Here is a 24,399-nt window from a genome sequence, read left to right on the forward strand (position 1 = left end):
GTTATTCATAAATAAGAAACATCCCTATATATGATAAACAGGGAGGGTTTTTTCCTGAAGCGCAAATTATTTTTTTTTAAATAGTTTTATTTTCTGATCATAAAAATCAGAAATGCTTATTAAAAGAAAGATTCCCATTTTAGACATGCTAGTCTTTCAGACTTTTGTCTGTCTCTTGCCTGGAAAATCCCATGGATGGCGGAGCCTGGTAGGCTGCAGTCCGCAGGGTCGCGGACAGTCGGACACGACTGAGCGACTTCACTTTCACTTTTCACTTTCATGCATTGGAGAAGGAAATGGCAACCCACTCCAGTGTTCTTGCCTGGAGAATTCCAGGCATGAGGGAGCCTAGTGGGCTGCTGTCTATGGGGTCGCACAGAGTCGGACACGACTGAAGCGACTTAGCAGCAGCAGCAGTCTTTCAGACTTTTGTTTGTCTAAGTACATATGTATAAATATTTTTGTTTTACAAAATTAGGACTGTAAAGTATATGTACTATTTCATGGCCTATTTTATTCACTAAAAATAGATCATGAGTATTTTCATATGGCAATAAGGACTGGTGTAGTCAATTTTCAGTGGTTGTATGACATTTCAATCTATGGTTGCATCATAGTTGATTTAACTAATCCCCTATTGTTGGGACATCCCCCCACTCCATATTTAATAAATGGAATTGTTGGGTTAAAGTTTATGAACATTTTTAAGGCTTTTGATACATATTAGTTATTTGCCCCTCTCTCCAAGTGTCTTACCAGTTTACATTTTGTCTAAAAGTATTTGAGAGTACCTGTTTTTCTACACCTACAATGGACTACCTGGGATTTTAGTTTCATTCTATCCAGATTGTACATACCCCTTTACAGTAAAACTTGTTCCTTAAATTGAATACAAGATGACAGGAGAGGACTTGTGCAGTGAGAGATGTTGTGTATACATAAAGGGAGGCAAGAAGACTGCATTATTCTTTAGATGAGAATAAAGTTTCACATAGGTCTGTTATAAATAAGAGGAGTGACTGAAGATAAGATCACCATAAAATCTTATCTATGTTAATTAAGCAGCTTTCGAATTGGAATCTTGGCTTATAAACTAAACTTGGCTTATAAATCAAATTAGCAGAGAGGTAGGGAGGAAAAGAATACTTGGGGGCATTCCTGCCTTGGAAGAGCAGATGTGCTCACTTCTGGTATAAGATCTATCAACTACAAATTGGCACTTATCAAGAGCATTGCCAGTGACTGAACAACAGAGGCGTGTGCCATCTGCCTGTGCGGAGACTGAACCCCATGCTGCTGTAACTGATGACCTTCAACAACCCCCGAGGGAGTTCAGGGTGGAGGGGGGCACTCTGTGCTCCAGGGAATCTGGTGGCACAGGTCTTTAGATAGTTGGATGTTTTTAGGAATAGATTTTATGATCTCAATCTCCTCATAACTAGAGAAGCCCTAAATCCCTTCATGGTGACATCAGACCCTCATGACTAACAAAACGCCTTTTGTAAAATGAGTGCTTCATGGTATTGAACTCCCCCTTCACCAAAACCTTATATATTTCTTTCTCCCACTGCCGCTTTGGAGCAGTCTCTTAGAGCTATCTGAGATGCTGCCTCTTGGGCTGCAGTCCTCATTTTGCCCCAAATAAAACTTAACTCACAACTCTAAAGTTGTAAATCTTTTTTTTGTCGACAGATCTCATATACTATAGTTTAAAAAGGTATGGTAGATCACAGTGAGACCATTTTACACCCATTATCCAGGATGGCTAAAATAAAAACAATAGCAAAGGATGTGGAGAAGCTGGAACCCTCATATATTGCTGGTGGCACAGCCACTCTGGAAAGTAGTGTGGCAGTTTCTCAGTAAATTAAACATAAAATTGCCATATGGCCTAGCAATTCCACTCCTTCAGATAGGTCCTCTGTTTTCCTAAATGCTGCCCTCTGGTCATGAGTAGGTGAGGATCTGTTTAGCCAAAATAAGCAGGCTGCTTCAGAACTTCCCATGGGGAAAACTGAAATCTGATTCTTCTCCTTTCTTCACTCAGTCTCTAGGTTGAGAACTCCAAGCAGTAAGAGACACAGGATAATAATGGCAAAGATGGAGCCTTTTTGAGAGCCTTCTCCTCTGCTAAATGCCATTTTGAAGGGAAAAAAGAAGTCAAATGGATATTTCCAGTCCATTCTGGGTTGGCCTCTTGGAGGCTCTGGCTTCTGGGTAATGTCCACAAAGGTCACCACAGTTTTCAAAGGTACTTCTGTTTCAGGCTGGGAATCCTGCAGGAAGAATGTCCATGACAGGTCAGTGCTTAGCACCCATTCAAATAGCCCTCCAATTTGAATGTTATTATTACTTCCCTGAATAAAGACCCATAACAAACTGCTATGCAGTTCTCTTTCTGAGACACAGGAAATTACTTACTTAGCAACAGTTGCACCACAACTATGAACACTTACACCTACCAAAAGACTAACTCCAGCTTCCCCTGGCTGGGGAGCTGGCCTGGTAACAGAGAAGCCACTGCTTCTGTTACATGTTTAGCAGCTCTACCTTATCATGTCCCAAACGCTCCAGGCTCTGAAACAGTACACGTGTACTAGTGCATGTAGTAGTAGCAATTTTCTTCCTTCTTCAGTTGTAGAAAGAAACATGAAACTTCATGGAAAAGGTAAAGAGCTTCAGCAATGTAGATTTTTTTTAAAAAATCAAGATTCACAGAATCTCAGGGTTAGAAAGGATCCTCCTAATCAATTCAAGTCAAATGAAAACGATGCTCCCAGGAAAAGGGACCTTGTCAAGCTGACTCAAGTATCTAATCTAGCAGGTGTAGCTTTGGGTAGATATGGTTGCAGCCTGATGACTGGAATTATGTTTATCTAAACTGAATTAATTCCCTTTGTTCCAACTCTGTTCACCAGACAGACTTTTGATTATAATTTGACAGTAAGTAACTATCTTGTTTCTGTCTTCACTCTGATGCCACATATTATCTCAGCTTTGGCCTTTGGCAACAGTAAATGTCAGGTTCTAGGAACATAATTTTGCTTGGTATAACCTTTCTATAGATATTTTTAAAATGAATGTGGGGCCAGTGCTGTGATAATTTTGCATGTCATACTAACTCTTTGGACTTTTTTTTAAAACAGTGACATTCATGCAGGGCTTGGTATACAATTAATGTAACTTCTGTGGCTTCCCTGGTGGCTCAGAGGTTAAAGTGTCTGCCTGCAATTCAGGAGACCTGGGTTCGATCCCTGGGTCGGGAAGATCCCCTGGAGAAGGAAATGGCAACCCACTCCAGTATTCTTGCCTGGAGAATCCCATGGACAGAGGAGCCTGAAGGGCTACAGTCCACGGGGTCGCAAAGAGTCGGACACGACTGAGCTACTTCACTTTCACTTTCTGTGGCTCTGAAAGCCCCCACATGCATTCTAAGTACAGCCAGCTTAGGCTGAAGATGCCAAGGGTTTCCTGATTCCAGCCACTGAAGACTGGCTGAGACTAACCAGATTTAAAAAAACGGGGAGGAGTTTATTACTGAAAGTGAAAGAGAGACTGGAAAATTTAAACCAGAGAAATTCTGGATTTCAGGATATATAGAAAGGACAGAGTGAAGTAAGGAACCAAAAATAGGGAAATTACTCTGCATAATGAAATACCTTGCCCAAGTCTGGCTTCAAAATGCTAAGAGATGCTCTTATCCACATACCCTTTAGTTGGGAGCCAGCAGGGTTGTTTTGTTGTTTTTTTTCTTGAGAAAAGTAGCATTCCCAACAAAAAGACAAAAAGACAAAAAGATACTGATATCTGGCAGTCCTATAATCTTGTAAAGGCCCAATTAGTACAAAAACATAAATAGCAGAGTATCATGTAAATAAACTGTATTTACTTAATGGGTTTGTTATGAGAATTCAATACTTATTTAAAAAATACTTATAAAAAATATTACCAGTGCCTGTCATATAGTAAATATTCAATAAATGTTTTTCTATTATTATTATCATACAAGAAGATCTAAGTCTACACAATGTTTTGCTTAAATTCTTCTTTATTTTGTAGTTTGTTCTTGGGAACATTCCAAACATGCTCCTATTTTACTTTTTGTAGTGAGAGGAATTTAAAGTGTTTCCAAAGCTACATTTATACAATGAAAAGTCATTTTGACAGTTCAGTTCAAACTTCAGAGAGCCTTCACTTCAAGGTGTAGAAACATAAATACCTACCAGCCTAAACAGATAACCTAAATGGGAGAAGTGGGGCAGGTAAGGGTGGGTAGCTGCAGGCTGTGTGAAGGAAGTATTTTATTAGTGGCAATCACATTCAGTATGACTTCCCTGATAGCTCAGTTGGTAAAGAATCTACCAGCAGTGCAGGAGCCCCTGGTTCAATTCCTGGGTTAGGAAGATCACTGGAGAAGGGATAGGTTACCCACTCCAATATTCTTGCTTCCCTTGTGGCTCAGCTGGTAAAGCATCCGCCTGCAATGTGGGAGACCTGGGTTCGATCCCTGGGTTGGGAAGATCTCCAGGAGAAGGGAAAGGCTACCCTCTCCAGTATTCTGGCCTGGAGAATTCCATGGACTGTATAGTCCATGGTGTCGCAAAGAATCAGACACAACTGAGTGACCTTCACTTTCACCATTTGGTGGCAGATTTTATGCCATGTAGGAGTGTAGGATCTCTTATCACCAGATTTTCAAGACAAGTCAGAGATCTGGATGTCAAGGTAAAATTTCGTGATTTTTAAATGCTGACACAAATTTAAAAAAACAAAATGCTTTTCAGATCAAACAAAACAAGTCTACAGGCTAAACAGGTTACAGGCTGCTTGTCTGCTACTCAGCTTTAGTTTTATGCCATCATTCAGACACACTGAGCTGCCTGACACAGCCTAGGTGAGACCACTGTCAACTACAAACTTTAAAAGGATGGCCCATGGGGTAAGGAGAAGAACTGCAGAAGATATACCTTCAGCAAAATATCTCCTTAATTAGCTCCTCCTCTTATTACTTTAGACACTTTGGAACATGTATACTAGTTTTCTTTGAATAGGCTCTTGCTATGATGAGAAAAAATTGCACAGAAATTCCTGAGAGACAGGCCTGTGTGGATAAAGCAAAGTGATTTAAAATTAAGGACAAATAATCAGTATAAACACATAAAGAAAAAATGAGTGCTTATGTGACTTCAGGAGAAAATTTCCATTCGAGACTGCAGTAAAAAAATGTCAATACAGATGATAAAACTGCCTATTATAGAATTATTTGCATTTGCTATTGGAAGGACTGATGCTGAGGCTGAAACTCCAATACTTTGGCCACCTCATGCGAAGAGTTGACTCATTGGAAAAGACCCTGATGCTGAGAGGGATTGGGGGCAGGAGGAGAAGCGGACGACAGAGGATGAGATGGCTGGATTCGATCCACATGAGTTTGGGTGAACTCCGGGAGTTGGTGATGGACAGGGAGGCCTGGCGTGCTGTGATTCATGGGGTCGCAAAGAGTCAGACATGACTGAGCGACTGAACTGAACTGAACTTTCTGTGATATGACACTATTGAGTCATAACTCCTTTTACTTTTACAAGGGCATAGTATCATCTTTCATGGAAGCAAGCTTCTCGAGTGAACATTTTTGTATAATCAAAATTACCTTTGCAAATCATTTAAATCACACTAAGTAAAGCCACATGATTTGGCATATCCCAAATCAGCCCTCAATAAATTCAGCAGGGTTAAATTTTGCTCCATCACTGGGAATAGAAATTGTGTCTTCAGTTATGCACAAATGAAGCACAACTGAAATTCTCAGCTGTCAACCACTTAGGACAGTTAGATGTGAAAGACTGTAAGTGTGATTTTGTAGAGGGGACAGACTAACCTGAAAAGCTAACCTCTATTAAATACTAGAAAAATACAATGATTAATAATACCTGGAAAAGACAGAGGCACTGGGTAATGTCAAGGCCTAAGAAAACCAGAGATTCAGGAAAATAAAAAGAACAATCCTGTAGGTATATTCCCAAACTACACAGGTATTCATGAATAAAGATACAGTTCATAAATATAAAACAATAGATTCAGTGCCATATCTGTAACAGGTTAAATGAATCTTACAGAAAGAGTTCTGTTTTATTCAGTAAGCCAACACAGAAAGAATGGAATGTTCACATTAACACAGTTTCTGGTAACGAGTTTTAACACATTTATAGGCATAAAGAGCTAAGGTGCTCAACTGTGTAAGGGAAGAGCTAAAGGTATTTTACTTCTGACTTAAATGTAGTCTCTAGTTTCTCTTCTGGGAGGTAAAATCAATGACTTACAGGTAAAAATTTCAATTAGTTTTAATTTCCATTAAAAAATAATAATCTGGCATACCAGTTCATACATGAAGTTCACCAGGACCTAATCACTTTATTTTTGAACTTCCCTTAGCTGTAGGCAGTTGCTAAACTGTCCTAAGGCACATCATAAACAGCAGGTATATGTTTACTACATATTAAAATTATTTATTTTAACGGAGTACAATCAGCCAAGAATTGATGATTACAAACTAGCCACAGTAGTAACTTTAACAGCAACCAACAGGCTGGAGACTAACAAATGTGTGACTGTCACTGAATACATAGAATGTCATAGAATATCTTTTCTGTGGTTGAATCAAGCAGTATATAGTAACTATAGTATGATAATTTAAAACAAAGTAACCTATACTGTAGTCATGAAATTTAAAAAAACACGGGGCAAAAATATAGATTGTATTTACCATGAAAACATGTTAATTTCAGTAACCAGGCAGGGAGGATCTACTTGAAAGTTAATTGTTCCAGCTCATTCTGACCAAACATTAGATTTTGGCTGATAGCATAAACTGACTCTCAGGAAGTTAAAAAATTAACTGGTCATCAAATGACTGATATAATAATCTAGGCTTTGCAAGGCTTACCTGTATGGACTGGAATTGGTATAGAAATCGGGCTCCTGACACATGAGCTTGTGGGTTGGACTGGAGGCCTATATATGCCCACAGTATCTGGATCTCCAGGGAAACTGGGACACAGCAGGAAGTACAGTGCATAGCCTGCAGGAGAGTAAAGAAGCATCTGATGTAATTGCTCATGGTTGCCTATTGTTATTAATATTTATCATGCATTAAGTAGCTGTTGTTTCTTAAACATTACACAATAACAGAGAAGACAGTGTGGCTTAGGGAAAGGACACAAAAGTTCATAAGAGGTCATGTTATTGTTCAGTTCAGTTGCTCAGTCATGTCTGACTCTTTGCGACATCATGGACTGTAGCTCACCAGGCCTCCCTGTCCATCACCATCTCCTGGAGCTTGCTCAAATTCATGTCCATCAGGTCAATAATACCATCCAACCATCTCATCCTCTGTTGTCCCCTTCTCCTCCCACCTTCAATCTTTCCCAGCATCAGGGTCTTTTCCAATGAGTCAGTTCTTTGCATCAGGTGGCCAAAGTATTGGTGTTTCAGCTTCAGCATCAGTCCTTCCAATGAATATTCAGGACTGATTTCCTTGAGGATGGACTGGTTGGATCTCCTTGAGTCCAAGGGACTCTCAAGAGTCTCCTCCAACACCACAGTTCAAAAGCATCAATTCTTCGGCACTCAGCTTTCTTTATGGCCCAAGTCTCATATCCATACATGACTACCATGGAAAAACCATAGCTTTGACTAGACAGACCTTTGTTGATAAAGTAATGTCTCTGCTTTTTAATATGCTGATTAGGTTGGTCATGGCTTTTCTTCCAAGGAGCAAGTGTCTTTTAATTTCATGGCTGCAGTCACCGTCTGCAGTGATTTTGGAGCCCGAAAAATAAAGTCTCTGACTGTTGCCACTGTTTCCCCATCTATTTACCATGAAGTGATGGGACCAGATACCACGATCTTAGTTTTTTGAATGTTGAGTTTTAAGCCAGCTTTTTCACTCTCCTCTTTCACTTTCATCAAGAACCTCTTTAGTTCCTCTTCACTTTCTGCCAAAAGGGTGGTGTCACCTGCATATCCGAGGTTATTATTGTCCATGATCTTAAAAAAGATAATATTCTAAAATGGAAATACTAAAATAGAAAATAAAATGGAAATACTAACATAGAGATAAATAAAACACAAATAAGCTGATGTACAGTAGTTATAAGAAGTGCTCAGTGAGTGGTGGAGTCACTATTGTGGAATGCCAGAAGCAGCAGCCATTGCCGGTTGAGGATGGCTTCATAGAACCGGGATGAGTAATATGTGATGGAGGAAATGGTGTCTAAAGGAAAATTTAGGTAGAGAGATGGCACATAAAATGGTACGCAACTAAAATAGCACATGCCATGAAGGGGCAGTTACTGATTTAAGTACAGTTGTTATGTCTCCTACGTGCCAGGCATGTGTGAGGCATTGGCCCTGGGCAGACCACTTGACTGAAGCAATGGATCTGAACGCAGGAACAGAGGAAAGATTAAGGAAGGATGTTTCAGGGTTACATTATGAAGCCCAACTAAGCAGTCTGACTCCAGGACAATTAATTCTATGATGCAGGAAGGACTGGTGGAAGTGAGGACATAAATCAGGAAGTTACGATAACTTAGCAAAACCAATTATCCTCAAATATGCCTTGCTTTTCTAACTTAACACTTTTTATTTATAGTAAGACTTAGACATAGGCAATAACACGTCTAAACTAGGAAGAGGGGAAGAGACCGTGTTTATGTTCAATTTATTCAGGAACTGTCAAACTCTTTTCAAATTGGCTCTACTATTTTGTAGTCCCACCAGCAATGTCTGAGGGTTCCAATTTCTCCACATTGCTGCCAACTCTTGTTATTATCCATTTTTAAAATTATAGCCATCCCAGTGGGTATGAATTGGTATGTCTTTGTGGTTTTGCATTCCCTTAATGGCTAATGATGTTGACTAATGACCTTTTCATGTGTTTTTTCCAAATATTTTAGAACACTTTTCCTTTCATTTATTCTATCTATATTAGGAAAATTTTTCCATGTTATCAAATATTCTACAAAAATGTGATTTAAAAATGTAAATAGTAGGTTTAAGAACCATAGAGTAAATTCCGCTATAATCTCAGTCCTGTTCACTAACCATTTCTTAATACTCAGCTATGTATCACCACAAACCATGCTCCCTAGGTATGGCTTTATGAGGTTTAAGAAAACTTAATTTGACTACAGTTGTCCAAGGGCTGCATCAAGTACATGCATCTACTTATCCCCCAAGTCTCACTAAAAGGAAAGAAGTATACAAGGCATAAAGTCATAATAGTGCTGAGAAAGGGAAAGGGGGCACTTTAAAAATAAAATCTAAGAGGAAAGGCCTTCCAAGTCTGAACCAAAATTCAAAAGTTGAAAAAAAAGACTGATAAATCTCACAATATAAAAATCAACTTCTGTGTGGCATAAAAACCATAAACAAAGTCAAAAGACAAATGACAAACTGGGAAATAATATCTATAAATCACATAACAGAAAAGAGACAATTTGTCACATACTCAAAGATCTTCTACAAGTCATAAGGCTAGTAATTCAATAAAAATGGCTAGTAATTCAATAAAAAGATATAAATAAATCATAGTGAAGAAAATAAGAATTATTCAAGTGTATGTCAAGATACTCAACCTTACTCAGAGTAGGAGAAAAAGAAAACTAAAATGGGATATTAATTTTCACTTATCAGATAAGCAAAGATTAAAAGCTTGATAACCCAGTATTAAGGGTATGGGTAACAAGCCATCCCATAGATGGATAGTGGGGCTGTAAATAGGTACAACCTGTATGGGAAATAAATTTGTAATATATATTAAAAATGTAAATGCATATACCTTTGGATCTAGCAATTCTAAGATTTTTCATATAGGCTTATTTTCACATGTACAAAATTGTGCCTGAACCAGGTTATAAAATGCCACACTGTGTATAATGGCAAAAGGCTGAAAACAACCTGCATGTTCTGCCTAAATAAATTAATTTATGGTTTATCCATATAATGGAATAAAATGCAACTATACCATGCAAAGGATGAGGAAGCTTATTATATACTGATATGGAACAAACTCTCAAGATCAAGTGAAAAAAGCAAAGTGCAGAGCAGTATTTATGATCTTACATCATTTGGATTAAAAAAAAAAAAGATGAGTATTTTCTTGTGTAAGCATGTAATATCTCTGGAAGGAAAGAAAGTAATAACTGCCTCTGTGGAAGGGAAGAGCTATCTTGAGAAAGAGTTTTATTTTTGTACTTTTGGAATTTTGAGCCAAGCATATGTATTACTTACACAAGAAATAAAAAGCTTAAGTGGAAGGAAATAAAATTAAAGATACAGTTGATTAAAGCCAGGAGGGAAAGTGAAAGGACAGTCCATGGAATTCTCCAGGCTAGGGGGGGCAAAAGAGGAAGTAGATTTCTTTCTTTTGCTCTGACACACAAGATTTCGCTATTTTACTTAAACTGGAATCAAGAGGTACACCGGCCAAGCGCTGATGTGACCACCGGAAAGAATAAAAACAGAAAAGAGCTGAATGAGATTTCGTCAGGGGTAGTGGGTACTGAGGCTTTTATTTTTCGTTAATACTATTCTCTAGACCTTCTACCTTGAGATTTTTCTCTAAGGAAAGTTTTATATATATATATATATATATATACACACACACACCTGACCTGAAATGATGACTTCAGATGGCCATGATTTCTTACAGTCTTTCTTTTAGGACAACCACATTATATTTCTTCTGTGACAACCAAACCAACTATGGAAACAGGTCTGGTTTTAATCTTAATAAATAAAGGAGGAAAGTAAGCTTTTGTCAGAATGTGTATTTCTTTCCTTACTGAAACACTGTAGTTCCTGCTGAGGATCTCGGTCCACTCTCCCTTCTGGGCTGGGTCAGCATTTCCAAAGATGGCAATGTGCTCTGGTCTGGGACTTCCGTGAAGAGCCTGATAAATCTCCTGCTGCAAGTTGCTGCAGTCCACCCTTTTCAGCCTAAAATCAAACACCTCGGAGTCTGGAGTCCAGTGCTAACATCATAATGTAATTCATTCAAACATTAGAAATAATACCAAAAAATAAACTGTGGGAAATAATCCTTCATAGGTATAAAAGACTCAAAAAAAAAAAAAACCCTAGCAACATTAGTATTATTTAAAGACTATTCCTAACATTCTCTGAACTCTAATTCAAAATATAAAAGTTGCCACATCACATATTCCCTACAGGTAGAGACAAATTTGCTAGAAATGATGTGGAAGCAAAGAATTACCTGAGCTTGCATCCAGATATTGCATTCACTCCAAATTGTACTTCGTGTCTCTTAACAGAGCAAGTTCCATCACCCTGGCTCTGTAAGAGGGTCATCTGAGGTGGAAAGGGATGGTCAAGGAGATCATAAAAGAAAAAGTAGGCTGATTGGAAAATGTATGCTTCTTAATATTTGCTTAACACTTTGGTACTTTACTAATACCATGATATTATTCAAGTAACATTTTTGTTTCCCTCTGGCAATGAAAACATAAGAGAATTATTGTTTTTCCAAAAATGAACGTATACCTTAAATATCTCATTAAACACAATTCAGTCAGGATCCTCACCTTCAGCCAGTCTAATATAAGTTCTAAAGCCTTTGATAGCATCTGCGTTTGAGAACATATTAATAGTTCGGTAAAGGAAGTCCTTGGGGCTTCCCTGGTGGCTCAGTGGTAAAGAATCTGCCTGCCAATGCAGGAGACATGGGTTTGATCCCTGGGTCAGAAAGATCCCCTGGAGAAGAAAATGGCAACCCACTCAAGTATTCTTGCCTGGAAGATCCCATGGACAGAGGAGCCTAGCGGGCTATAGTCCATGGGGTCTCAAGAATCAGATACAGCAACTAAACAACAACAAAGGAAATCCTCACTACCTAAAAAATGGAGAAATCACAGAATTGGAAAAATCCGAAAGATCAGTAACTAAAGCTTTTCACATTAGGCTGTAGGCCACCCAGATACCCAAAAAGGATACTGAGTGTCTTATATCACCAGTTAGAACCAGGAGTGGCTTTCCGACAATATAGCCAGGATTCCCACTTCTAGACCCAGTAAGAGAAGCAGCTGTGCTCTGCTGGAAAGCCTGCAGAAAGAGTGAAGGAAAGTCAGTATGAAGAAAGTCATGCTCACTCACTTTTCCGGTGTGGCCTCATACTCTTCCTTAAGGCAATGCTGCAGGTTAGCTGCACTGAACAATCTGGCCTCCTTCCAAAGTGTAGCATTTTGCAAAAATTGCTCCTCCAGCATCTTTTACTTTTTTTAATTCACTAAAATAAATCCTTATTCACATCCATCTGAACACTCCTTCTACCAAGGATTGCAACTAAAGATCTATCAAAGATCTCTCAATCCTGTTTGTCAAAATTACTATTAACTCAGGGCTATGTTCAGTGTAGCTAGAATCAGAGGAGTTTAAATGTAATTTAGAACTATATTTTAATTAACTATATTTGTTCCACAGATGAACTCTGAGTGACATGGGATTCAGTGAATCACTTGAGGGTAGAGTTGAGAAGAAACTGGATTCTGCTATGTTCAAAAGGAAAGAAAGTAGAACAAAGTCAAAAGGTGGTGATCAAGACTAGAAACTTAAGCACGACATGAATAAAATGCTGAATGCCCAGAAACATGAAAAAAGCTAGTTAAAGAATTTGTGTGGGATTTTAGCTGAGTTTATGATTCAAAATGACTATTTTAAAAAAGTGTTTGGATTTGTAAGTAAAGTCCTGCTTTGCTGGGGGAATATGCTAATGAATAAACATTGTTGAATCCTTATCACTCGAAGTTAAATTATAGAATATTAAATGTTGAGACTTCAGTTGACAGACTGAACTAGGCCTTCATATTCTTATTCTATCTTACATGTATTACAGAAGCAGGGGAACTATTTCTAACCCAATACTTCTTTCTTCTTGGTCCTCTATAAGAGAAGAACCCTAACCCTGAAGTGAATGACGAAATCTTGCTGTAATGAAGTGCCTGGCTCAACAGTCAGGTTCGTTTGTCCAAAACTGACAGAGACTTTCTGGATTCCAAAAGTCCCATTGGTCTCTATTTCATAGATGACCTGAAATACAAAAGTAAAATCAATTAATAAAAAATATTTTGTGGGTCAATTATGTTTAGGACAGATTTCTTGTCTTTAAGGGTTTTCCTATAACTGAATAAGGGAACAGAATGGTGACTATAGTTAACAATACTGCATTGTGTATTTGCAAGTTGCTAAGATGGCAGATTTTAAAAGTCTTCATCACAAGAAAAAAATTGTAACTGTGTGGTGATGAATGCTAACTTATCGTGGTAATTGTTTCACAGTATATACACGTATCAAATCATTATGCTGTACACCTAAAACTGATATAATTTATATATCAATTATATCTAAATTAAAAAAATAACCGGATGAGGGAGACTAAAAGTGTTATCTTAAAAATGCCAAATACAAATATTATGAAAAGATAAAAGTTGACTTCATATTGTATCTACACATGAAAAAAGAATAGAGCTCTTTGAAAGAGTTCATGGGAGAGGTGAATTTATGGTAAGAATTGAAAGGAAAGAAACATAAATTTTGATTGCATGCAGAGAAAGTGAGTAGGAGCACAGGCAGAAGTGAACATGGAACGGAAATCTGGTTACTTCGCTTTCACCATGTCTGAGGATAAGTTAAGACAGTAGCTGGAGATGGAAGTCATAAAAAGGTAAAGGTAACCTTAGATTTCTGAGCACAGGTTTTAAAATGATGCTTTCCAATAATTCTTACTTTTGTTTGTTGATTAGAAGAGAGAGAATAGAGGAAAAGAAGTTGATGAGTCTATTTCAGACTTTCAGATGATACTGATTTTGTCAACAAAAGAAACTGTGGTCAGTAAAAACTGGAACAGACTGCACATGGGCAAAGAAAGAAGAATGATAAAGAATCTTAATATTCTGGACATGAAATGACAGAGGACAGTAACAATAGAAACGACTGAAACACGTTGGGCTCAGTTTTTGACATGTTAAGTTTCAGATAATGCACACAAATTCACGTGGGGTTGGTCTGGTACTTAATGGAAGATGAAGCACCTCGGTAATGCTGATCAACATACATTAGTCCAGAATCTGACGTCAGTGTCCCTACCTGGGAAACAACATTCTGACAAGTGTTTCCGGCCAACACAGGAGGGCCAGCCTGTGAGACAGGTGTTACAGGCACCTGGAACTGGAAAGGGAAAGAGGCAGAAGAAAGCATTTCCTCTTCTAGCTTATGTATTATGCTGAAATGAGTATTTTTCCTTTTTTGACAATCACCTTCCTTTCTCCTTCCGTTGCCAGTCTACCACTTCAGGTCAAAAGTCATTGTTATTCAACACTTTCCAAAACTATTTTTGGGAACATTACTAGTATTAGATATAAAACAAAGGCTCCTTGGTCAAATAAGTTTTAGAAATACTGTATCTGACACATCCCTCTTAGAGATTGAGAAGGCTTTCTAGTATATTAAAAACTTTAAGAACTACATCCTAAATATAAGGTTTAAATTTATTTAACCCAAAGTTTCTCAAACTTAGCTAATACCTTATGAACTCTTATTTCATATGATACTTACTAACACAGAGACACTGTTTCAGACTCATTCTTGAACACTTGATACATCACATATAATTCTCTTTTACCATTACAATCTAGAGTGAAACTGCCTCAGATGCAAAGGAATCAAATATTCTCTTTTTCTTTTTCCTGATAAAAGCCATCATACCTCCATGTTCTGTAGATCACTCATACCTCTTGGAACCTAGTATAAGAGAACAGCAAGGACATGAGTGTGTGTATATCTTACATAAAATCTCCAGGAGCTTGTGGTTTCACATTTGTGGGAGGAAAAAAAAAATCAACTTTTTTTTTCTACCTGATTCTTCCTTACACTCAAATGCCAGGAGTAGATTGAGGGGAGGCTAGATGGACTACGATGCCCACCTCCTCTGAGCAGAGCTCTAACAAACAGCAAAAGCAGGACGTTTTGGTGAAACAGTGATGTCCCCCTCTCCTACCTCCCCTAGTGAATTCCATTAGCTGGGAGGGTGAGAATCTTTCATCCTGGCTACCTAACCCTACTTCTTTCATCTTTCTTCAGATAGTAGGGCTTCTTGGCCTTCTGCCTTTTATGTAGCTCAGGCATTCTGACTTCCAGTTCAGTGCTTTCCCCACAACCCAAAAGTGGGAAGCATGGTGACTTTTAAGTCCACAGTGATGACAGTGGGGAAAGAAGGGACACCCACCTTCAAGACTGTGAAGTTATAGTAAGAGGCAGCATCAAGGGCAGGATCTGAGGTACAGCTATCTGCCAGATTCTTGAAGAAACGAGCACAGGTTGTACTTTTACTCTCCAAGAAACCTTAGAATTAAGGTAGCGGTAAATAACAAAGCCTATTTTTAAGTTTAACAAAAAGGGTAGCACTGGTGTTCAGGACTCACCTGCAGCATTACTCTTAGCACAGAGTCCCCCAGCTCCGACTCCTGCAGGCTGCCGCAGCAAGCTTATTACGGACCACTTGGGGAAGTAAGTCACAATGGGGTCGCCAGCCTAAACAAAGGAGAGCAGAAATTTATTCACAGTGAGATTGGACTGAACTCCACCAGAAAAGAATAAGAAACAAAAGTTAACTCAGTTAAAGTGGACAATACTTCCCTCCAAGAGAGCTGACAATGGCTTACCTAGGTAATGGCTAGGTAAAGGTCATGGCTCACCTTAACTTTGAGGTGGGCACCTCAAAGATACTAGGTCCGTTGTCAGTATGAGGAGAAAAACCAACCAAGCAACCCCTCCCCTTCCCCAAGCTCACCCTGTAGAAAGGTGGCGGAGATTGGGTTTGGGATGTTGAAGTGAATGATTCACCTCCAAATTCTGTAGCCAGGGCCTGGAAGTTGGTTGCATTGACGTTTTGGAGCTTCTGGAGATAGTTTAATCTTGCTAAAATATTTTTTAAAAGAAAGGTGGGTTAGATAAAAGAAAATTGTTCATTTTTATGTAACTGGAATACCAAGAAACTAATCTTTAAAAATATTTTTATTCAGGTATAAGATATACACAATGAAGTATGCAAGTACACTAATCTTAAGCATAGACTCAAGAATTTTTAAACATTTATACACTTTTTTAATTACCACTCAGATTAAGTTATAGATTTTCCCCAGAAGTTTCCCAATCAATGTGCCATCTTCAGAGACAATAATGATTTTGATTTCTGTCACTTTATAGTTTATTTATAATCTGTTAATTGAATTACTGTTTAAGTATTAAGATCTGAGACAAGAATATGACCAATGAGTGCCAGTCAGTTCCAAGTCTCTGATGTCAGGAATATGTAAGGTTAGCAATCTATGATGAAAATAGGAGTCTTGGTAATGTGTGCATCTGTCCCATTCTAGGTGAGTCTCTAGAATCACAAAATGGTACTGTTTCCATAGGAATATGGCAGAGTTGGAGACAATATCTGACTTGTCCTCTCCAAGTCTTCCGGTTTCCTCTAAACTTCAACTGACTAGTCCTCATAATAAAGTTTCCATCCTTCAAATATATGGATTTGTCATCTTTTATTCTTTTCACATTATAATGTCTACATTCAGGATTTTTCAAATACCCACCCAACGGTTATTTGGTAACAATTGTATAATTTATATTATAGCAATGTATAAATCTTTCCAAACTCCTGCAGCCATCTTCTTACGGCACTTCAGAACCAGGAAAGAGATGCAGATAAAGGCCTCTGATATTGTCCCCTGCCCAGAGCATGGCTTGTGATAAACAACACTCAGCTTTACCATCCAAGCTTTCTCCTAACTTAAAAAAAGAATGTAGCAGACAATGGTCCATACTAGTTTCTTTCATTCTTCATAATTATGGTCATTTGCAGATGACACCACTCTTATGGCAGAAAGTGAAGAGGAACTAAAAAGCCTATTGATGAAAGTGAAAGAGGAGAGTGAAAAAGTTGGCTTAAAGCTCAACATTCAGAAAACAAAGATCATGGCATCTGGTTCCATCACTTCAAGGCAAATAGATGGGGAAACAGTGGAAACAGTGTCAGACTTTATTTTGGGGGGCTCCAAAATCACTGCAGATGGTGACTGCAGCCATGAAATTAAAAGACGCTTGCTCCTTGGAAGAAAAGTTATGACCAACCTAGATAGCATATTCAAAAGCAGAGATATTACTTTGCCAACAAAGGTCCGTCTAGTCAAGGCTATGGTTTTTCCAGTGGTCATGTATGGATGTGAGAATTGGACTGTGAAGAAGGCTGAGCACTGAAGAATTGCTGCTTTTGAACTGTGGTGTTGGAGAAGACTCTTGAGAGTCCCTTGGACTGCAAGGAGATCCAACCAGTCCATTCCGAAGGAGATCAGCCCTGGGATTTCTCTGGAGGGAATGATGCTGAAGCTGAAACTCCAGTACTTTGGCCACCTCATGCGAAGAGTTGACTCATTGGAAAAGATTCTGATGCTAGGAGGGATTGGGGGCATGAGGAAAAGGGGACGACAGAGGATGAGATGGCTGGATGGCATCCCTGACTTGACGGCCGCGAGTCTGAGTGAACTCCGGGAGTTGGTGATGGACAGGGAGGCCTGGTGTGGTGCAGTTCATGGGGTTGCAAAGAGTCGGACATGACTGAGCGACTGAACTGAACTGAACAGATTGAAAAGGAAATCAAGATCTGCATTCCCAAAAGCTAACGCCATATTACATAATGCCTGACCTTTATCCTCTGTGATCCTAAGGTCCTAATCATTTGACTTTTCAGCTTTCTAATGGAACAGGAAATGAAGAAAACTCAATTGTGGGGCCTTTCACACTACTCACTTTCTGTGTATCTCCTAGGTCTGTGTTACTCAAAGTCCGGTGCACAGACTAGCAGCCCCAGCATAACCTGGAAGAGTGTCAGAAATTCAGAATCTTAAGACACACTCCAGACCTACTGAATCAGAACGTGCGTGTTAGCAAAGAGATCTCCCAGGTGATGTGTGTGCATATTAGAGATCGAAAAATCTTTGCTCTGTAACAGGTGATGCTAAAGTTCCTGGTCTGCAGACTACCATCTTCCATCTCTGATCTGAAATCTTCACATTTTGAAGCTTCCAGAAGCTGTTTAATATACTATTTCTTTAGAACTCATACCCTGAAAACCACATGGAAGAAATACTTACCTCACTTAAAAAAAAAAAAAAAAAGTAGTTATATCTATCTTTACAAACAAAAGAAGAAAAGTTAGAGTTAAGCTAAAAGAGAAGTTGAGATAGAAAATATCCATCTGGACATTTTTTCATGGCTTAACTGAGTAAGAGAAAGTTAACCTTTTGTCTCTCACTTCACTGCAGGGATACTGGAGGTAGTGATGGTAAGCAGGAATCATGCACCTAAGGAGCATGGGTAAGGATAGAAATAGAATTTTTGCCTAAAATTTCCAATATTATATATGGAATATTATACATAACAGGGCTTAAAGTATTTAGACTTAGATTGACACAATTTCAGGTGTGGAAGGAGGCTAGAGGTCCTGTGGCCCAATCCCATTAGGAAATTCGGATCCTGAGAGGTAAATGAGTTGCAAAAGGCCACAAAGCCATCTGGCAGAGCCAGGAGTAGATCAGAGATCTTCTGATTCCTGGTCTAGGGTTTTCCCCACTTGGTCAATGTTGTACAGTCTCTGACTAATAATGTCTGTTACTGATGGTCATTATCAGCAAATATTAAGCACTGTGGACAAATTCATGGTCCATCCTGTCTATGTGCTGACAATTTACCTGGGGAGACACAACATTCATATAAAATGACAGCAATGGGAAGTATTCTATATGTCCTAAGGGACTGGCTCTCAGGTGTTGTTGGGGAAAGAAAGTACAGAAACATCGGTCTGGAAACTGTGCAATATAGCATGGAATGCAGGAGGCATTAAAAACAGGAAGCACCAGTTTGGATATTACTGTGATATCCCTGGAGTGTTTTCACAAGGCTGGAAGTAAAAGGTAATAGGAAATTTGGGAAATTAGGAAATAGGAATAGCTGCAGCCTTATTTTATACCTTAATTTTTTTGGTCGCACCTCAAGACAGGCAGGATCTTAATTTTCTCACCAGGGAATGAATCCGGGTCCCTGCACTGGAAGCACAGACTTTTTACCACTGGACCACCAGGGAAGTCCTGCAAACTTATTTTAAAATGGACCATTTGCCTTGCTCCCTTTATCTTCTCACAACCTGAATGGCAGCAAGGCTCCTGCTAACTGCTTCCAAATTCAAGTCCCCCAAACCCCAAACCAGTTGTTTTAGGAAACAAATACAGTTTTGCAGTTTATTTTCTAACAGTCAGATGAAACCAGGATAAGCTGACTTCAGAGTATGAGGGACATTTAAGTCTTTTATGTGAAAACATTATTTTTCTTCTTAGACAATAAATTCTAAAAATATATATCAGATGTATATCTTTAGAAATGTTATCATTATCACTAGCAAATTTCTAAGTCTATTTAAAAACTTTAATACCAACCACTTTTCATGTTTATTACACTCTGCAGTTACTGAGCACTTTCACATTTAGGATTAGTGATATTTCTCATTTTCCTGCTGAAGAAATAAGCCTGGAAATGCTAAGGGATTTACCCAAGTGTGCATGTGTGCTAAGTTGCTTCAGGCATGTCCAACTCTTTGTGACCCTATGGACTGTAGCCCTCCAGGCTCCTCTGTCCGTGGGATTCTCTGGGCAAGAATACTGGAGTGGGTTGCCATGCCCTCCTCCGGAGGATCTTCCTGACTCAGGGATCAAACCTGGGTCTCTTGCAGCTCCTGCATCACAGGCAGATTCTTTATTGCTGAGCCACCAGGAAAGCCCACCAAGTCTGTGCAGCAGTAAGTAGATGGAGGGCTGAGACCCAAATCGAATGTTCTTTCCCCCGTGCTGTTGCCTCATGAAATAAAAACAAGGTTGATATAGACTCATCTGTCAAAGACATTCATCCAAATATTAATTGTTGCCTCCTATGTCAGGCACTGGGAATTCAGTGAGTGTCTTCATAGAGGTTGTAGCAAGTCAGGGATATAGTTGATCTGTAATTATCTGAGCTAAGAGGGTGGACAGAAATTAAAGTTCTCTATGGGTTTGCTGATCCACAGCCAGTAGGGCAAAAGAGATTGCCAATGTTCACCAATAAGAGAAAAAAAGAGAGGGTGGGGGGACAGGTAGAGGATAGGGAGGATGATAGACATCCAAGGGGGTGGGGAGGGGAGGTTTAAAAAACAAAGAAAAGGAAAAAAGTCAAAAACTAAGCTAACTCTCAAAAAATGTTAGGCAATACAAAGCCAACACATTTCTACTCACAATTGTTCACATGGACACAAAACTGCTTAATTCCATTTGAATCCATGAAAACTCTCGAAGGAAATGGGGAATTACTCCTGAAGATAAGAGAGTTGTCTACACACACCCAACTTGCAGACCTATCAGGAAACCGGAGGAAGAACAGGTACATTTAGAAGGAAGATTATATCCAAAAAAGGGTGCCCCACCGCTGTCAGATGCCAAAAAGAGGACTCCTTAGGCAGCCACGGGACAACACGAAGGTTCTGTTCTATTGGGCAGCCCTGCTTTAGAGCATCAGAAGAGGGACAGCGCTCCTGGGAAAAACCAAGGGAGTTCCATTCCTTGGAGTGGACGTGGGGGTGGGAGGCACGAAGGCAAAACTCTTCCTACGTCCAAATATTACTTAATCCCCTTTAGGATTCAACCTGAACATCGCAGCTCACCTCACGCTGCCTGGAAGGCAGAAGGAGAAAACTGTCCTCGGATGGAGAAGATAGCAGTCACTGTCGCAGCAGCAATTTATATCGCAGGCACCGGGAGTCAAGTCACAGACACAGATCGGTAGGACTATGAAAGTACAACATAAAACACAGCGAGTGCGGTGAGGATCCCTAAACTCTTCCAAGGCTCTTTCGACAGCCCCACTCCTTACTTTATGGGAATTCACTTGGATCTAAGTCGGTAGTTTCCATCCCCACATCCTCTCCCCTCACCTGGGAAGAGGTCCGCGGTCTTATTCCCCGGTGTCGAGGAGGTCACGACAGTAGGACCCACCGTAGAGATCCCAGGCACCTCCGAGGATTGAAGGGTCCCGCCCTGCGTCCTTGGCCCCAGGTCCGAATGGGTGGGCACTGCCCTAGACGGAGACGGAGAGGGCTGAGAGAGGACCCTCTCGGGGACCATCAGGAAGAACACCTGCAGTAGAGAGAGCTGCAAGCCAAACATGGGGCAATACAGACCACCCCCACCCCGCCCCAAGCGGTTTGAGGTAGGTTTCGGCGGTCGCTAGACGCGTCGCTAGAACGTGGGTGGAAGGAGTCGCATGGCGTCTAACGTCATCCGTATGCGCCTACCCATTGGCTCGTGGCGATGGCCGGGAGCTCTTCAGCCAATGGAAGCCGGCGCTGTTACAAATCCTCAGCATCTTTCAGTCGGTGCCCTCCTCCTGCGACCAGGCTCTGTTAGGTCTCCGTCGCTTGGCAACCGACAGACGTGCAAAGGCGCCCTTGCCTCTTCTCTCCGCTGAGTGGCAGTAGGAGTTCAGCCAAATGCCCCGTGCAGCTCTGACTTCCCTCCAAGAGGGCCGAGTCCTTCCTTGATAGAGGGAACCCCAGAGGCTGCAACTAGAACTTCATCTTTTTCACTCCGGATTCTAACGCTGAGAATCCTTTTCTAAAGGATATTCTCAAGGAAGAAGGTACACTGAAGGTCACATACCTTAAAAAAAAATAAAAGTCTCATCTAACTGTAATATTTTGGCGAAAAACATATTAGAAAGATTCAGCTCCTTCAGTTTTAACACTGAGAACATTTTCTTTAAATTAAAAAAATAGCCAAGGGACCGATAAGACTTTTTTTTGCTGTTATTATAAATCGCAACATTTTTTTTTTTTTGACTGCGCCGTGGCTTGAGGTTCTCTGACCAAGGATGGAACCCAGGCCCATTTGATAGCCAAGGCCCACTGGACTGTCAAGAAATTTCCTAAATTGCCGCTTTTGGTAGCCCTCTTTAGAAAATTTTGTTTCTTTCCCAGGAGTGCTGTGCCTCTTCTGACTCCCTAGTGCAGCGGTAGCCAATAGAACTTTCTGCAATGTAAGAAATGTTCTGTGTCTACACTGCTCAGAATGGCAGCTTCAGGCTATATGTGGCTACTGTGCACAGGAAAAGAAAGTGAAAGTAAAAGTTGCTCAGACGAATCGGATTCTTTGCGACCCAGGCTAGAATACTGGAGTGGGTAGCCTTTCCCTTCTCTAGGGGATCTTACCAACCCAGGGATCGAACCCAGGTCTCCCTCATTACAAGCAGATTCTTTACCAGTTGAGCCACAAGGAACCACAAGTGTGACAACTGCTGCTGCTGCTGCTGCTGCTGCTAAGTCACTTCAGTCGTGTCCAACTCTGTGCGACCCCATAGACGGCAGCCCACCAGGCTCCTCCATCCCTGGGATTCTCCAGGCAAGAACACTGGAGTGGGTTGCCATTTCCTTCTCCAATGCGTGAAAGGGAAAAGTGAAAGTGAAGTCGCTCAGCCTTGCCCAACTCCTAGTGACCCCGTAGACTGTCGCCTACCAGGCTCCTCTGTCCATGGGATTTTCCAGGCAAGAGTACTGGAGTGGGGTGCCATTGCCTTTCCCGAAATGTGACTGAGGAGCTGAATTTTTAATTTTTAATTAATTCAGAGTTAAATAACCACGTGTGACTGGTATTTAGCGTATTGTATAGTACAACTCTAGGGTATCAAAATCTTGCTGTTAGACCCAGTATTTTTGTCAACCTGCATATTCCGGATACCTAGATTATTTCAATTGCTTGGTTAGGGATATAAATTAAGACCTGTTAAGAGTTATAGGCCTTCCCTAGTAGCTCAGACGGTAAAGCATCTGCCTGCAATGCCAGAGACCTGAGTTCAACTCCTGGGTGGGGAAGATCCCCTGGGGAAGGAAATGGCAACCCACTCCAGTATTCTTGTCTGTAGAAATGCATGGACAGAGGAGCCTGGCGGGTCACAGTTCACGGGGTTGCAAAGAATTGGACACGACTGAGCGACAAAACATGCACACGCAAGAGTTGTCTAATGTCTAATACACTTATCAAAAATTAGCCAATGCTTCCTTTTCCACAGGCAGGTAAATGTTAGGGCACCTGGACCTTGCTCACATTCTCGAAGGTACTGATAGTCTAGTGTTTTGAATCCAGTAGCTAAATTTATCTTTGTGCTATAAACATTCTCAAATATGTTTTTATGTGATTGTGTGATGGACTTTCATAAGAGATATCTATATTTGAGTTTGGGCATAAAATATCTGCCTTTTTAGTAATTTCCATAGGAAAAGGCCAAGTTCATATTACTCAAATTATATGTATTTACTGACTATAAGCTCCAAAAACAGAGGGTTTTTTGTTTTGTTCACTGCTTGTATCCAATGCCTAGAACAGTGCCTAGGACATGTTAGATATGCATTAAACATTTTTAAAAATATTGTTTTGTTGAACTCTTTAGATTTAGCTCCTATGAATATTTAGTGTTTATATTAATTATGAACTGCATTTCTTTATATACAATTTCTATAACCAACTGGAGACTATTTTAGATTTCCAAGTTTGCATTTTACTCTTTAATTCTAATCAATGATAAATCAATGATGTTATTATTGAATTTATTAGTGTTGAAAAAAGAGTCTGTTGATTGAAGTAGTTTCAGGGTTGAGTGTAGGGAAATAACATTAATGGATTACTGAGTTGTTTTTTCTTATTTTTGGATTTTAGCACTTTACATGCTTTTTAAATACTTGTTTTCTCTTTTTTGTTATAGTGGAGCAAAAATATTATTTGTACTTTTGTTGTGATATGTTTGTAGCAAACTCTAATACAGAACTCTCAGTTCTTTTGAGATATTAAAATCTGGAAGATAATTTTGAAGGACAGGAAGTCTATTCACATGTTTCACACAGATGCCAATTTTAACATGAGGATTATATTGAACTAGCTTAATGTGTCACCTCAGAAGCAGAGATTCCCAGAAAAGATCATATGATACTGGCAGATGTCTGGGTTTGGTACTAAAAGAGAGCAGTGTGTACTTAGAAATTTAACGAAGAGATTGAATCAAGATGGCAGACTGAGAACAAGTTCTAGTCTCTCCTGACTCCTCCCCTCTTTAGATTATCCCCAGAATCTTAAAAAATTACAAGAAAGTTACATGAGCACACATAGTCGTGTGCATCCATGCACACACACTGATACTGGAAAACATGAAAGAGTGCTCTCAGAGGACCAGACATTATGACAACCTTTGAAAAATAGAAGG

General features: G+C 39.8%; 1 protein-coding gene across 1 annotated transcript; it reads right to left on the bottom strand.

The window, feature by feature from the left end:
• Positions 1-1,695: 1,695 nt before the first annotated feature.
• TCTN3 (tectonic family member 3) lies at positions 1,696-21,334 on the bottom strand. The gene is made up of 14 exons (XM_052660986.1): positions 21,086-21,334; positions 20,816-20,939; positions 20,391-20,509; positions 15,866-15,993; positions 15,498-15,606; positions 15,302-15,417; positions 14,782-14,817; positions 14,164-14,244; positions 12,982-13,107; positions 12,016-12,123; positions 11,279-11,373; positions 10,848-11,001; positions 6,944-7,078; positions 1,696-2,276 (listed from the first exon to the last, which is right to left on the bottom strand). Exons 1-14 carry the CDS (start codon positions 21,315-21,317, stop codon positions 2,040-2,042), a joined length of 1,800 nt encoding a protein of 599 aa, XP_052516946.1. The 5' UTR covers positions 21,318-21,334; the 3' UTR covers positions 1,696-2,039.
• Positions 21,335-24,399: the final 3,065 nt, after the last annotated feature.

The sequence above is a fragment of the Budorcas taxicolor genome, chromosome 23 (genome assembly GCF_023091745.1).
Source record: "Budorcas taxicolor isolate Tak-1 chromosome 23, Takin1.1, whole genome shotgun sequence".
Taxonomy (NCBI): Eukaryota; Metazoa; Chordata; class Mammalia; order Artiodactyla; family Bovidae; genus Budorcas; species Budorcas taxicolor.